Below are 12147 nucleotides of genomic sequence, written 5' to 3'. Positions count from 1 at the left end.
CCAAAAGGAAACTTAGTCTGTTTGGCCAAAGTTCAATGTGGAAAGGTCTCGTTCCAATGTGGAAATGACTCATTACAAGCTACACCTGTCTGTATATTGTTATACAAAAGAAAAGAAAAGAAAGAGCCAGGGTGGCGCAGTGGTTAAAGTGCAGCACTGCAGGCTACTTTAGCTAACTGCAGTTCAGCAGTTCAAATCTCCTCCCCAAGCTTGACTCAGCCTTCCAGCCTTCCGAGATGAGTAAAATGAGGACCCAGATTGTTGGGGGCAATATGCCAGTTCTGTAAACCGCTTAGAGAAGGCTACAAAAGCACTATGAAGTGGTATATAAGTCTAAATGCTATTGCTATTATTTGCAAGGACTACTTGGTAAGAGTGGCCATGTGTTGAAAATCACGGCTCTACAGGGAGTCCTCAAATTATGACCATTTGTTTAATGATGGCTCAAAGTTATGACGGCACTGAAAACAGTGACATGGTAGTTCTCACAGTTATGACCATTGGAATGTCTCCACAGACACAAAATCAAAATTTGGGCACTTGGCAATTAGCCAGTATTTATGGTGGTTGGACTGTCCCAGGGTCATATAATTGCTACTTAGGACCTTCTCAGAGGGCTTCCAACAAGCAAATTCAATGAGGGAAATCTGATTCACTTAAAGACTGTGGTAATTTATTTAAACGATAATAAAATTGGGCACGACTCATTTAACCAATGAGTTAAATGAGTTGTGCCTGTAATGAATATTTCGGTCATATGAAGGAACTTAATTTTCGGTCATATGAAGGAATACCTGTACTGAAAGTGTCAAAATTGCTCTTGTGTATTCCTGTCCATCAGTAAAATACATAAGTAACATTAATACCAGCAATTTTAAAACTATGAATAGGATTAAAATATGTCTTTAAAAAACCCTAAGAAGGAACAGAAATAAACCAAATGATAGATTTGTGCATCTTATAGTCCGAAAAATAGAGTAAATCATGAATGGGAAGTTCATTTCAATGGCAACTATTTTTCTCCCCCTAGGCTGTTACAACTGTATACATGGTATGTTTGTATGTATGTTTGGTTTTTATATATTAAGGGGTTTTAATTTGCTTTTAGTATTGGATTTTATTGTATATTTTCATGATTGTTGTTAGCTGCCCCGAGTTTTCGGAGAGGGGCGGCATATAAATCCAATAAAACTAAACTAAACTAAACTAAAACTAAAACACTGACTCAGTCCACCAAGCAATGCATTTTTAAGTGACAATGAACAGTTGTGAAAACTGAACAATGATACAAGTGAGGAAGGAGGCAGACTTTTTAAATTACGATTTTTAAAAAAAAACTTTTATTACAGTTATCACTGATTAATGGCTCAAGTAAAATCGACTATTCTCATAAAGCAATGATTGGTCACATTTTGGCCATGTGAGATGGAGAGAAATGAGAGAACTAGAAAAAAAACTATTATGTTTGGTAAGATTGTGCGAAAAAAACAGAGGAGGACAGAATGGATAAAGTAGATAAATGAGATTAAATACATTACTGGAATGTCCTTAGAAGAGCTACAAGTTATTATTAGACACAAGGCAAGATAATACGCATTTGTTCATACAGTCACCAGATTTGATAGCCTTTAATCAACTATCATAATCTATTGCATAACCAAAAAAAGCAAAAACAAAACAAAACCCCAAGGGCTTCACAATACTTCAAATTCAAAGGGGGAAAAGGTTCTTCGGCTTATACTAGGGCACTGACGCCAGAGTTGCAGAACGATTCCTGGGAAAGATGCAAAATTTGGTTTAAAGAATTATTAATTGCTATGTGTGCACCTACGTGTGTCCTGAAGTAGTTATTTTTCTTTCAGATCTACAGATCTGCCCATCCCTATGGTGCAAAACCATGTTATCAAGCTGTTAAACATCTGAAGAAATAAAATGAAATTGAGAGTTTTTTCATCCTTTTCCTTTGATTCAGCTCTATTATTTAAGTTCCTTTGAATATGCACCCACTTCAGAAAAGCACTAGGATAAGCAAGCATTTCAAATACATTTGAAAATCATTTCCCCAAATATGGATATCATCTTCATCTTCTCAGATGACATTTCTAATATGTTCTAGCCCTGTAAGCCAAATGTTGACTAAGCATGGCTGATTATGAAAGCCTCATTATAGTATTTTTACCCATGTGAACAATTGTGGGGGTGGGCTGGGTGTGGCTGAGACAAGAACGCTTTCAAACAGCTTCAGCAAGATTGCTAAAGTTAATTTATTTAGCAACCACAGTGATTTTTCAGTAGCTTCAAATGAAAGATTTGCTAAGAAATCATAGTGCCATGTTTTAGTAATTTTTTAATTTATTTTTTTTCTATTTTTGACAATTTTGTATCACACAAATTATCATTTAGAACCGGAGTCTCCAACCTTGGTAACTTTAAGACTTGTGGACTTCAACTCCCAGAATTCCTCAGCCACCAAAATAATTTTGGGAGTTGAAGTCCACATGTCTTAAAGTTGCCAAGATCGGAGACCCCTAATTTAGAGAAAGATGGGTTATGATGGATTAACTGATGTAATGCTTTACAGAAGACTGATCTCTTACTGAAAGGTTGCTGAAGCAGATGCTTATCAAAGCTTCTCTCTGAAATAGTCATTGTGGTTTATGAGAAAATTGGATGACATTATACATCTTACCCATCCCTGTCCTGATAAAGATCTTTGATCTCTGCTAAATGCAAATTTAATAAGTTTCTTGGGCTTCTAAACTGAGTTCTGATTACTTTGCACAAAGCAGATATGGAACATGGAGCGCAAGTTAGTTGGATATTAAATGAGTTAAGCAATGTAATATTGTACCATTTATTTAGGATACAAGTGGGAGAAGAGCAGATTCCAGATTCATTAATCAACCCATTTTAATGTAATTCTAAATTGTATTAATCCTCCATTAACTGAAGGAGTGATAGATTCTTTTTAAATATAGAAGGTGGATATACCACATTTCCTACACGTTCAGAACTTGCTTCAAGGATTATTATTACAATTAAATCTATGAAAATGTAGAAAACTCATGGTCAATGACATCGGTTAATGATCGGTATAAAACATAAAGCAAGTTTTTGTCTCTTATTTTATTAGAGATTTATAGTGCAGCTTTCTCAAATCAATCCATTGCATTTAGTTTTAATGAAGCAGTCACTGTTATTCCCAGATCAGGCAAACAATCTACTATGTATTCAAACTATAAATTCTAGTTCCTTGGAGACTGGTTATAACTGGAAGTCTACTTTGGCATATAGTATTCTTCCAGGTATAGTGCATCTGTCTAGGTTTAATACAAGGCACTAAAGCATTTGAGTTACATTTTAGTAAAATAAAGATGTGCTTACTTTGATTCAAAATCTAAAGCATACATGTTCTTGATTATATCCCTATTGTTTGGAATTTATCGACTACCAAGACGACATGGGAGTTGGCTAAAATTATATAACATTAATAAGGTTGACTCTGCTTTCCGTCCTTCTGAAGTGGGCAAGATGAAGACCTGAATTTTTGGGGGCAATAAGATGACTCTGTAAACTGCTTGGAGAGGGCTATAAGCCCTGTAAAGTGGTATATAAGTCTAAGTGCTATTGCTATAAGAACGATAAATTTACATCTGGGTTTCCAACAACATGTTGCCAATCTGTGTAAAATTTGCATTCTTCTACAAAAGGACACATATTTTAACAAATGCATTTTTCATTTTATAATAATTTCAAGGATTCCCTTTTTAAAATCCTGTGGTTGTTAATTCTGAAGTTCGGAGGAATCTTGAATACTATTATTGCATATATTTGTATTTTTCTTTGTTGATAGCTTAAAATTGTGTAAAGAATGAAAATTTAGAAGAATAGAGCCTCACCCATGCAATGGAGAAGAAAAGACCAGGTATAGTAAATACAAACAAGATTGTTTCAAGAGCTAACACTTTTCCATTCAATTCAAAAGTGTAGATTTTTAAAATTTTAACTAGGAGATTGGAACCACTTCAGCAAAGGAAAAGGAGCTGTGCCAGTACTTTAGAGAAAACTGAAGTACATACACCATTTATCTTATTCGTATTTCAAATGATAGCATGTCAGTAATCGGGTGTGGTAAAGAGAGGGGGGAGAAATGCTTTTTTGGAGAAAGGTTGGTCTATTATACTTGTATTTAAACTGCACATGATTGCTTAGTGCACTTCAGATTATGTTTGCCATTCTTCTGAAAAGCAAAGGTACAGAGAGCAATTTAGCAAGCTCTCCTTGTCTTGACTTTCAAAGTTGCTTTCCTGTGTGTAATAAGAGCAAAGCCAGCTTGTTCTGCAATTCCCATGCTTGAACAATAGGCAGATTTGGCCTTTTCAGCGGATGCTGTGTTCACCAAAGAATTGCCAAGGGGAAGGAGAAAGGCTTTTACAACATGATGTCAGGATAGGTGTGGTTAATTCAGAGGTGAACTAATAATGTTTAAAAGCAACTTGTCCTGTAGCCTAGATACAAAGCATTATTTTTTTATTACTTTATCTAATTTATATGCCGCCCAACTCCTCAATGACTGGGCGGCTTACAACAAATAAAAACAATATTTAAAAGGACAATTTAAAAATATTGAATGGCCATCTGAAGGGTCTCAGAGGCAGATAGAGACTACAGTATATGCATGTAGACCAAAAGACCACATCAAAGCACAGATGAATATTGAGAATCAAGCATCATGCATTTGGTTAATTTGGTTATGTAAAAAGCAATGTTAGCTATGCCTGGATGAAACATATGCAGACAAAAATAAAAATAAAATTAATTAAGCATTGGACATAATTTATTTTTTAATTTATAATGAAATTTATATGCCACCCATCTTGTTTCAAAGCAACTTACAAAGATAATACTTATAATCACCCCACAATACTCTCAAACATTATCCCCCATTACATATATTTCACTATAGGTTTTTAAAGATACAGAACTGTAGGTTGCCTTTCAACCTAAACACGATAAAAATGCAACGCAAAGCAAAAATGTCAGCATCAAAACCACTTCTCCTAATTGCCTGACAGGTTCCTGGAATACAATGGTGTCAAGATTTTCAGCATCCTTACAACAATTTTAAAACCAGACAAGTACTGTATTGGAATAGCAATTATAAATATTACAATTTTGTTCATAGCAAGTTGCATGGATGACTTGAACTCTTGTATTTTTAACTGTCCTTTTCTGAATTATTTCTTGTTTGTTTTTTTGGTTAAATTGCTCTTCATATCTTGAAAGCCTTATGACTTGAATAGCAGATAACAAAATTTTTAAAAAAGTAGAAAAGCAAGCAGAATACTGCCTGATCTGCCCTCTGTCTTATTCTCTCTAGAATCTCCACCCACCGGATGCATGAATAAGCAAAGGTTTTAGCAATGGGCCAGAAAGATACCCAGAAATCTATTTGCACTATAAAGTACATGTGAATTTTGACAGCCTCCAGACCCTGTTGGGGAGACAAATTGACTTAGATTCTATGCAGATTAAAATGTGTCTGAAGCAGAGCCAATTCCATTCTTGCAAATGAAGTATGACTACCAGTTGAAGAGCAAGTTGGTACTTGTTTTATATAAACATAATGAATAGTATGAGAAAGAAAGGAGTGTGAACAGATAATTTGTTAAAAACCTTAAGGTTAGGAGAGGTTTTAACATGGCTTTGGAATACCATAACTAAGCTACCTTGTTTTATGCAAATAATAGCAGCATGAGATCTACAATGTTTGAGAATATAGTTGGCACTGGCCATTGAGGCATTTTTTATTTCTACCTGCTGGTATATGCCACAGAAAGAGTGCCAGGATAGAGGAGTTTAGGCTGATGTTCCCTTTGTCCCTACAATGGCATTCATCCCAATTAACGTCACAGCTGTCAACTCAATTATCTCAAAGCATTATGGGCTGGCCTATAAATTTACAAAAACAGATTGTGAAGATATGCTTCAAAACACTTGATATAGATATATTTGTGTCTGAATATCATCTAAATCATTGTACGTCTTCCTTGGAAAGGTATCACCTCAACAAGAAGGTCTTCAATAAAGACTTGGACTGTATATAATTGCCAAATGTGATTTAATATACTATCTCCTTCTCCCCATCCAAGCCATAGACCAATTCAGTTTTTCCTTAACAAAAAACAGAGCAAGAATATATTGAGCAATTTTACTTGGTACATTTCCACACCGCACGTAAAACTTGATTAGAGGATTCCATACCATTCTTGTAGAGCTCACTTGGAATTGTCAAACAAAACAACAAACCACTAGAGAAGAAATATATCTGATAAAATACAGGCAGTCCTTGAATTCATTAAGCAACTATTGGAAGTTACACCACCACTGAAGAAAGTGGCTTGCAACCGCTCCTTGCACTGATGGCCATCGTACCATTCCCATGGTTCTGGGATAAACATTCATGCACTTGACAACCAGCATGTACGGGGATTATCTGGAAAGTAAGGTTACAAGACACGTAGCTCTCACAGGGAATGTTCGTGGAAGAAGTTGGTATTACTATCGTGTAGCGGGAAGCCAGCAGAAGAGAACAAGCAGTTTTAGTAGTCAGTAGATAACTGACTGGCGTTGTGATGAAGACTAGAGATGAGCATCCTCATTTGGTTTCCCTATAAGTGTGAAGTACGCACTGTAATATGCTACCTGAATGGCAAGGGCATGAACGCTGCTGCGATGGGTGCCCATGATTTGTGGCAATGGGTGCCCAAGATTTTTCTCACCGATTGCTGAGTTTGAATTTTTTGGCTGAAGGAGAATGGGTATGGCGCCAGTGCATTGATTGACGTTTACTTTCTGGAATATGGTGATAAGCCCAAGATTTATCTCCTGTCCCTATACAGTTGAGAAAAGCCTCGCTTTTAATCTCAAAACGGTCAAGAAATTCACAGGTGGCACTGACTCTGTCGATTTTGTATGCTTCAGTAAGCATCTTGGGTACCCATCACAGCAGCGTTCATGCCCTTAGCATTCAGGTAGTGTATTACAGCACATACTTTGCACTTGTAGGGAAACGGAATAAGGATACTCATCTCTAATCTTCACCACAACGCCAGTCCATGATCCACTGACCACTGGCATTGCTCCTTCTCTTCCTCTGGCTTCCTGCTACATGATAGCAATACAACTTCCCCGCAAACATTCCCAATGAGAGCTATGTGCCTTGTAACCTTACTTTCCAGATAATCCTCGTACCTACAGTGGTTGGAGGATCTCGAGATCATATACCGTATTTTTCTGAGTTTTTAAGATGCACCTTTTTCCTTCCTAAAGGAGGCTGAAAATTTGGATGTATAGCTCTGAGTATAGCTTTTTTTCAAGTTTTTTCCCTAGCCCTAACAAGGTGTTAATGATCTTACTGACTCTTCCCAGCTTGCAGGCTTTTTTTTTCATTGCTATTCTCTGCAAAGGAGATTTTTTTTTCTCCCAGCCCTAAGTCTTGGCTGGCTTGTTTTCATTGCTACTCCCACCGAAAAATATCTTTTTCAGTCCTGACCAGGGGATAAAATAATGTGATGAAGCTGACCAGACTAAGGATGCCAGCCAGATGAATACCTGGTAGGTAGATTTCTCCCCCACCCTATTATCCTCCCCCAAAACTAAGGTACGTCTTATATTCCAAAAATACAGTAATTGCCATTGGCGATCTTCCCTAAAGTCCATGGGATAAGCTGGATTTACTTAAGGACTACATGATTCACAACAACCATGGCAAAATACAAAATGAAAAAAGATTTTAAAATTGGGCATGACTCACTTAAACCCTTTGTTTAGCCACAGAAATGCTGGTCCCAATTGTTTAGCCACAGAAATGCTGGTCCCAATTGTAGCTGTAAATCAAGGATTTTTCCAAATTGGAGGTACAGTCCATTTAGATCGAGATGATGGGAAAAAAGAGGGGGAGAGAAGAAAGACATGCTTCATCCCCCACTCCCCCCAGGTTCAAGCCCCATCTGTAGCTATTAATCTCTTCTCCCAACACACTGCTGGTTCACCTGTATGCCTCATAGGAATATTGAATGGTTTCAAAAGGAAGAGGAACCTCATGAATCTCACTGCAGTACATATCACTTCCCTTCCCAGATCAAATAAGTGGCAGTTTCTGTTCTGTCGGGCTCTCTGGTAGAATCCTCCCAAAAATTCACAGGTACAAATTTCAGACACACACACGTTTGAAAATTCAAAACAATGTTCTTTATAAGGAAAATTCACTTAAACCAAGCCCTCTTTTGGTATAGCAAAGAGCACTCGTCTCCAAACAAACTGGTAATTTGTACAAGTCCCTTATCAGTTCTGTGATACTTAGCTTGCAGCTGTGAGGCAATTCACAGTCCTTCTCCTTTCACAAAGTGAAACACACTTTGCTCTGGTTTAGTTTCAAAGCGGGGAAAAATCAGCACACAAAAAGTCAAAGTCAGTAAAGCAGTCACGAAACACAATGATCAGATAATCCTCCACAATGGCCAAACCCACAGGCTGCTCTTTATAGCAGCCTCACTAATTACCACAGCCCCACCCAACCACAGGTGGCCTCATTTTCTTTGATAATAATCTCTCAGTTGTTGTTGTTGCCTATGCATCGCTCTCCGCATGCGTGGCTGTATCATTAACTCTTGTTCTGAATCCAAGGAGGAGCTAGATAATTGATCTCCTTCTGAGCTGTCTTCCACACTCTCCTCCTCCCTGTCACTCATGTCTTCTTGGTCAGAGGAGCCTTCATCAGCAGATTCCACGGGGGGGGGGGGGGACAAAACAGGCCTGCAGCATGTGGATGTCTCCCCCACATCCACAGTCCTTGGGGCAGGAGCAGGGCCAGAGCTAACCACAACAGTTTCTATTTAACAGTTTAATAGAATGAAGGCAGGCCTCTCAGGAGCAGCAGCAAAATCACCAGGAAAATGGCAACGACTTAAAATTTAAGATATATCTAAGAAGGGCAAAGGATAAGCTGAACAAACATTTTGTTTGTGAAAGATGACAAGAGCCAAGTCACAAGACACTGTGACAGATATAGACAGACTTCAACAGAGATTCACATGAGGAAACTTGTAGACTATGGATTTAGAAATAAAATCTCTCAACACCCAACCCTGAGCTTCAGGGTATTATTAGCTCAAGAACAGTAAAGAATGGTCTTTACTTGTAGCCATCAATTTTGTGGTGCCTTAGTTTCACAGATTAAAAAAATGACCGAATTTTTAAAAATGGTATGATGTTGAACCCATAACGGCACCTCTCCATACCACTAGCATTTAATGGAAAGAATTTCCAATAGCATCTTTTCTCATATTAGGTGATATTAGCTTGGAACAGTATCTGATTTCAACAGACAACCTGGCTGTTCCAGCATAACTACAGTTTCATAAGGATTCTCTCTGTAGCAGCTCCCCCTCCAGCAAAATAATATTAAGAGAGAACAATGATTTGCCTTATATAGGAATTGACTACTGGGAGAACAGGCATGGGAACTGGAAACCAAGAATTACTATGTAGAAATGACAGGTTGAAAGAGACAAGTTCAATTAAACCAATCCCTAGTGAAAAAGCTTTTCAAAGCTGAAGATTTGGAGATATTGCCATCTAGATTTTTGAAAAATAGACATGACACACCAACAATTTAACTCTAATCATGTTTCCTCCCAATAAACCCTATTGACTTCACTGGGACTTGGTTCAAAAAAGCACACTATTCATAGCAATCTGGGATATCCAAAGTTGCACACTGAGACTGACTCAAGAACCCAATTCATTGACCTCATTATAATGAAACAACAGATGTGCCTGAAATTTCTACCTTTTCCAATCATATAATTATTACATGCTACAATTGGAAGTTTTTTTAAAAAACAACAGTTCAAAACTATAAAGCTACCATTTGCTGATTAAATAAATGCAGCAGTCAATTTTGTTTAAGGTTGTTTATTTCAAAGCACAAAATTCCAAATGGTTGGAAATCCATCAAATGATGGCCTGGGTTGTTAATTGCATTTTGCAAAACATAAATGTCCACCTTGAATTATTATATATATTCTGATTACTTTCTCCAGTGGTTATTATATTTTTTTATCAGACACAAACCTGTTTATGGTTTGATACAATGCCACATTTATAATACAAATCTGATTTTAAGAAGTTAGGAACCTGCTCTTCTGCAAAAGCTTGATAGACTTGCTCCATAATGGAACTAATTGCTGGGTTTTTTTGATACTAACCAGCCAAGTTTTCAGAATATTCTAATTCTGAACCTCCTACACGAAACAAAGTGCTGGCCTGTAGCGTATTATTCAATTTTGTAGCTTTTCTTCTAAACTATGATTTAACTGCTTTGAATTAACTACAATTGACAGGTTTCCATAGTAAACTAAACCATAATAACTATTTGCACAGCACATTAAGCCAAAATCAAAGAAAATGTATTCTGTAAAACTAGTCACTGATTCTATCCAACTCATAGAATGGATTTCCATAAACTACAAGGCGTAATGTTATTTCTTTGGGAGTGTTGGTTGTTTAAACCCAACCACTATGGCTTATTCTACAAATGTTAGTTAAAGTATAGCTTAAGGTGACATTTAAACAGTAAAAAAAAAGCATTTTAAAGAACATTAGTTGTCACATATTTATATGTCCATCAGTTCACCGTGGTTTAGAGTTGCAGTCTCTAATCAAAGTGTTTATGAGCAAATTCCACTTTTGGGGTGTTGAAAATGGTTTGTAGCAAGGTTTATACCAGGACATGGTGCATCCAGGGTATTTAGGAGATACCCTAGCTTATCATAATTTAGAAAACTGTTGTTGGTCTTATCCATATATTTATTTATTTTTCCACTGACAATGAATTCAAGAATCACCTGACTCAAAAGCATTCATAAAACAACTGAGATCTAATTAATTATAAGAAAAAATTCCCATTAGCACAGAGCCTGAATATAGTTTTCCTTTAATTATCGCCTTGCTGGTAAACTTTGAGTTACATCTTTTGCTCAACAGGGATAAGGAAACTGGACAAATAAGCATAGAACAAAAACAATACAGAAATAAAATAAAATAAAATAAATAAAATATGCAGTTAATGTTAAGGTTTCTCTCATTCTTTACTTCAGCCATTTCACTGCATCAGTTCTTTTTTCACTTGAAGCATCTTTTGAGAGAATGGATTTTGATTCCCGAATGTTCCACAAAATGTTTCTGTGGGAATATTTTTCACAAGGAAGTGGCACACTTTGGGATTTATGAGACAGTAGTGTGGATGGCTCACATCCCAAATTTGCCTAAAGGAATTAAGTTGAGCATGTGTAGCATGAGCTATGAAATATTAGCTGCTGGCGGCTCTAAAACTGAAGCGCAGATAACCATTACAGATAGTTGGCCAACGGAAGGACATTAACTGGTCCACATAGGCATTAAGACTCATTAATTCAACATTCTATGTCACACAGTAGCCAATCAGATACATCCAGGAAGTTCAAGAAGTTGATAAACCTCTTCTAGTGATGCTCTTTAGCCATGGGTATTTATTAAATTTGTATGCCACCCATCTTGCTATCAAAGTATTTGAAGTATGCTGTCCATGAGACAGGAGTTAAGAGTACAGTTCTTAATACTGGTAGCTGTTGATATATTTGTACAGTCCATTAATTTGCTTAGCCTTACTGTGATACCACATCGATTCTTCTCATAGCTAAAAGACCAAAACCAATAAAGTTGATAAAAGATAAGGAAACTGCCACCCTACTTACATCCATGTAATTCTTCAGAGCCTCTGGGGTAGGTATTTCTGCACCGGGACCTCCAAATTTATACTTCAGCATTTGTCCCAACTCAGTCAAGTCTTGGATATTGGTCCCATATTCATTGTAAACGCTACGCATGGAAGGGAATTTCTTCAGAGGGATTCTGTCCAGGAGAAATGATCAAACAACAACAAAAGGATTAGCCCCAGCAAATTTCTTTAATATCTTATTTTTCCTGAAATTCTTCAGGAAGAATAGGAAGAGTGTAACATTCGCACCACAAAATAAGTTTTTAAGTACAAGTAGCCCTTGATTTACAATTCAACATTATAGCATTCAAAGAAGTGATTAAGAA

General features: G+C 36.8%; 1 protein-coding gene across 1 annotated transcript in view; it reads right to left on the bottom strand.

The window, feature by feature from the left end:
* The window catches only part of CTSD (cathepsin D), a 35365-nt gene that overhangs the window by 18454 nt on the left and 4764 nt on the right, over nt 1–12147 (bottom strand). Inside the window, exon 2 of the mRNA XM_070765011.1 lies at nt 11799–11955. Coding sequence (XP_070621112.1) covers nt 11799–11955 — 157 coding nt within the window. The remainder of the gene's footprint in view (nt 1–11798; nt 11956–12147) is intronic.

The sequence above is a fragment of the Erythrolamprus reginae genome, chromosome 1 (genome assembly GCF_031021105.1).
Source record: "Erythrolamprus reginae isolate rEryReg1 chromosome 1, rEryReg1.hap1, whole genome shotgun sequence".
Taxonomy (NCBI): Eukaryota; Metazoa; Chordata; class Lepidosauria; order Squamata; family Dipsadidae; genus Erythrolamprus; species Erythrolamprus reginae.
The sequence above is the reverse complement of the archived record's forward strand: the minus strand, read 5'-3'. Positions and strand labels throughout refer to the sequence as shown.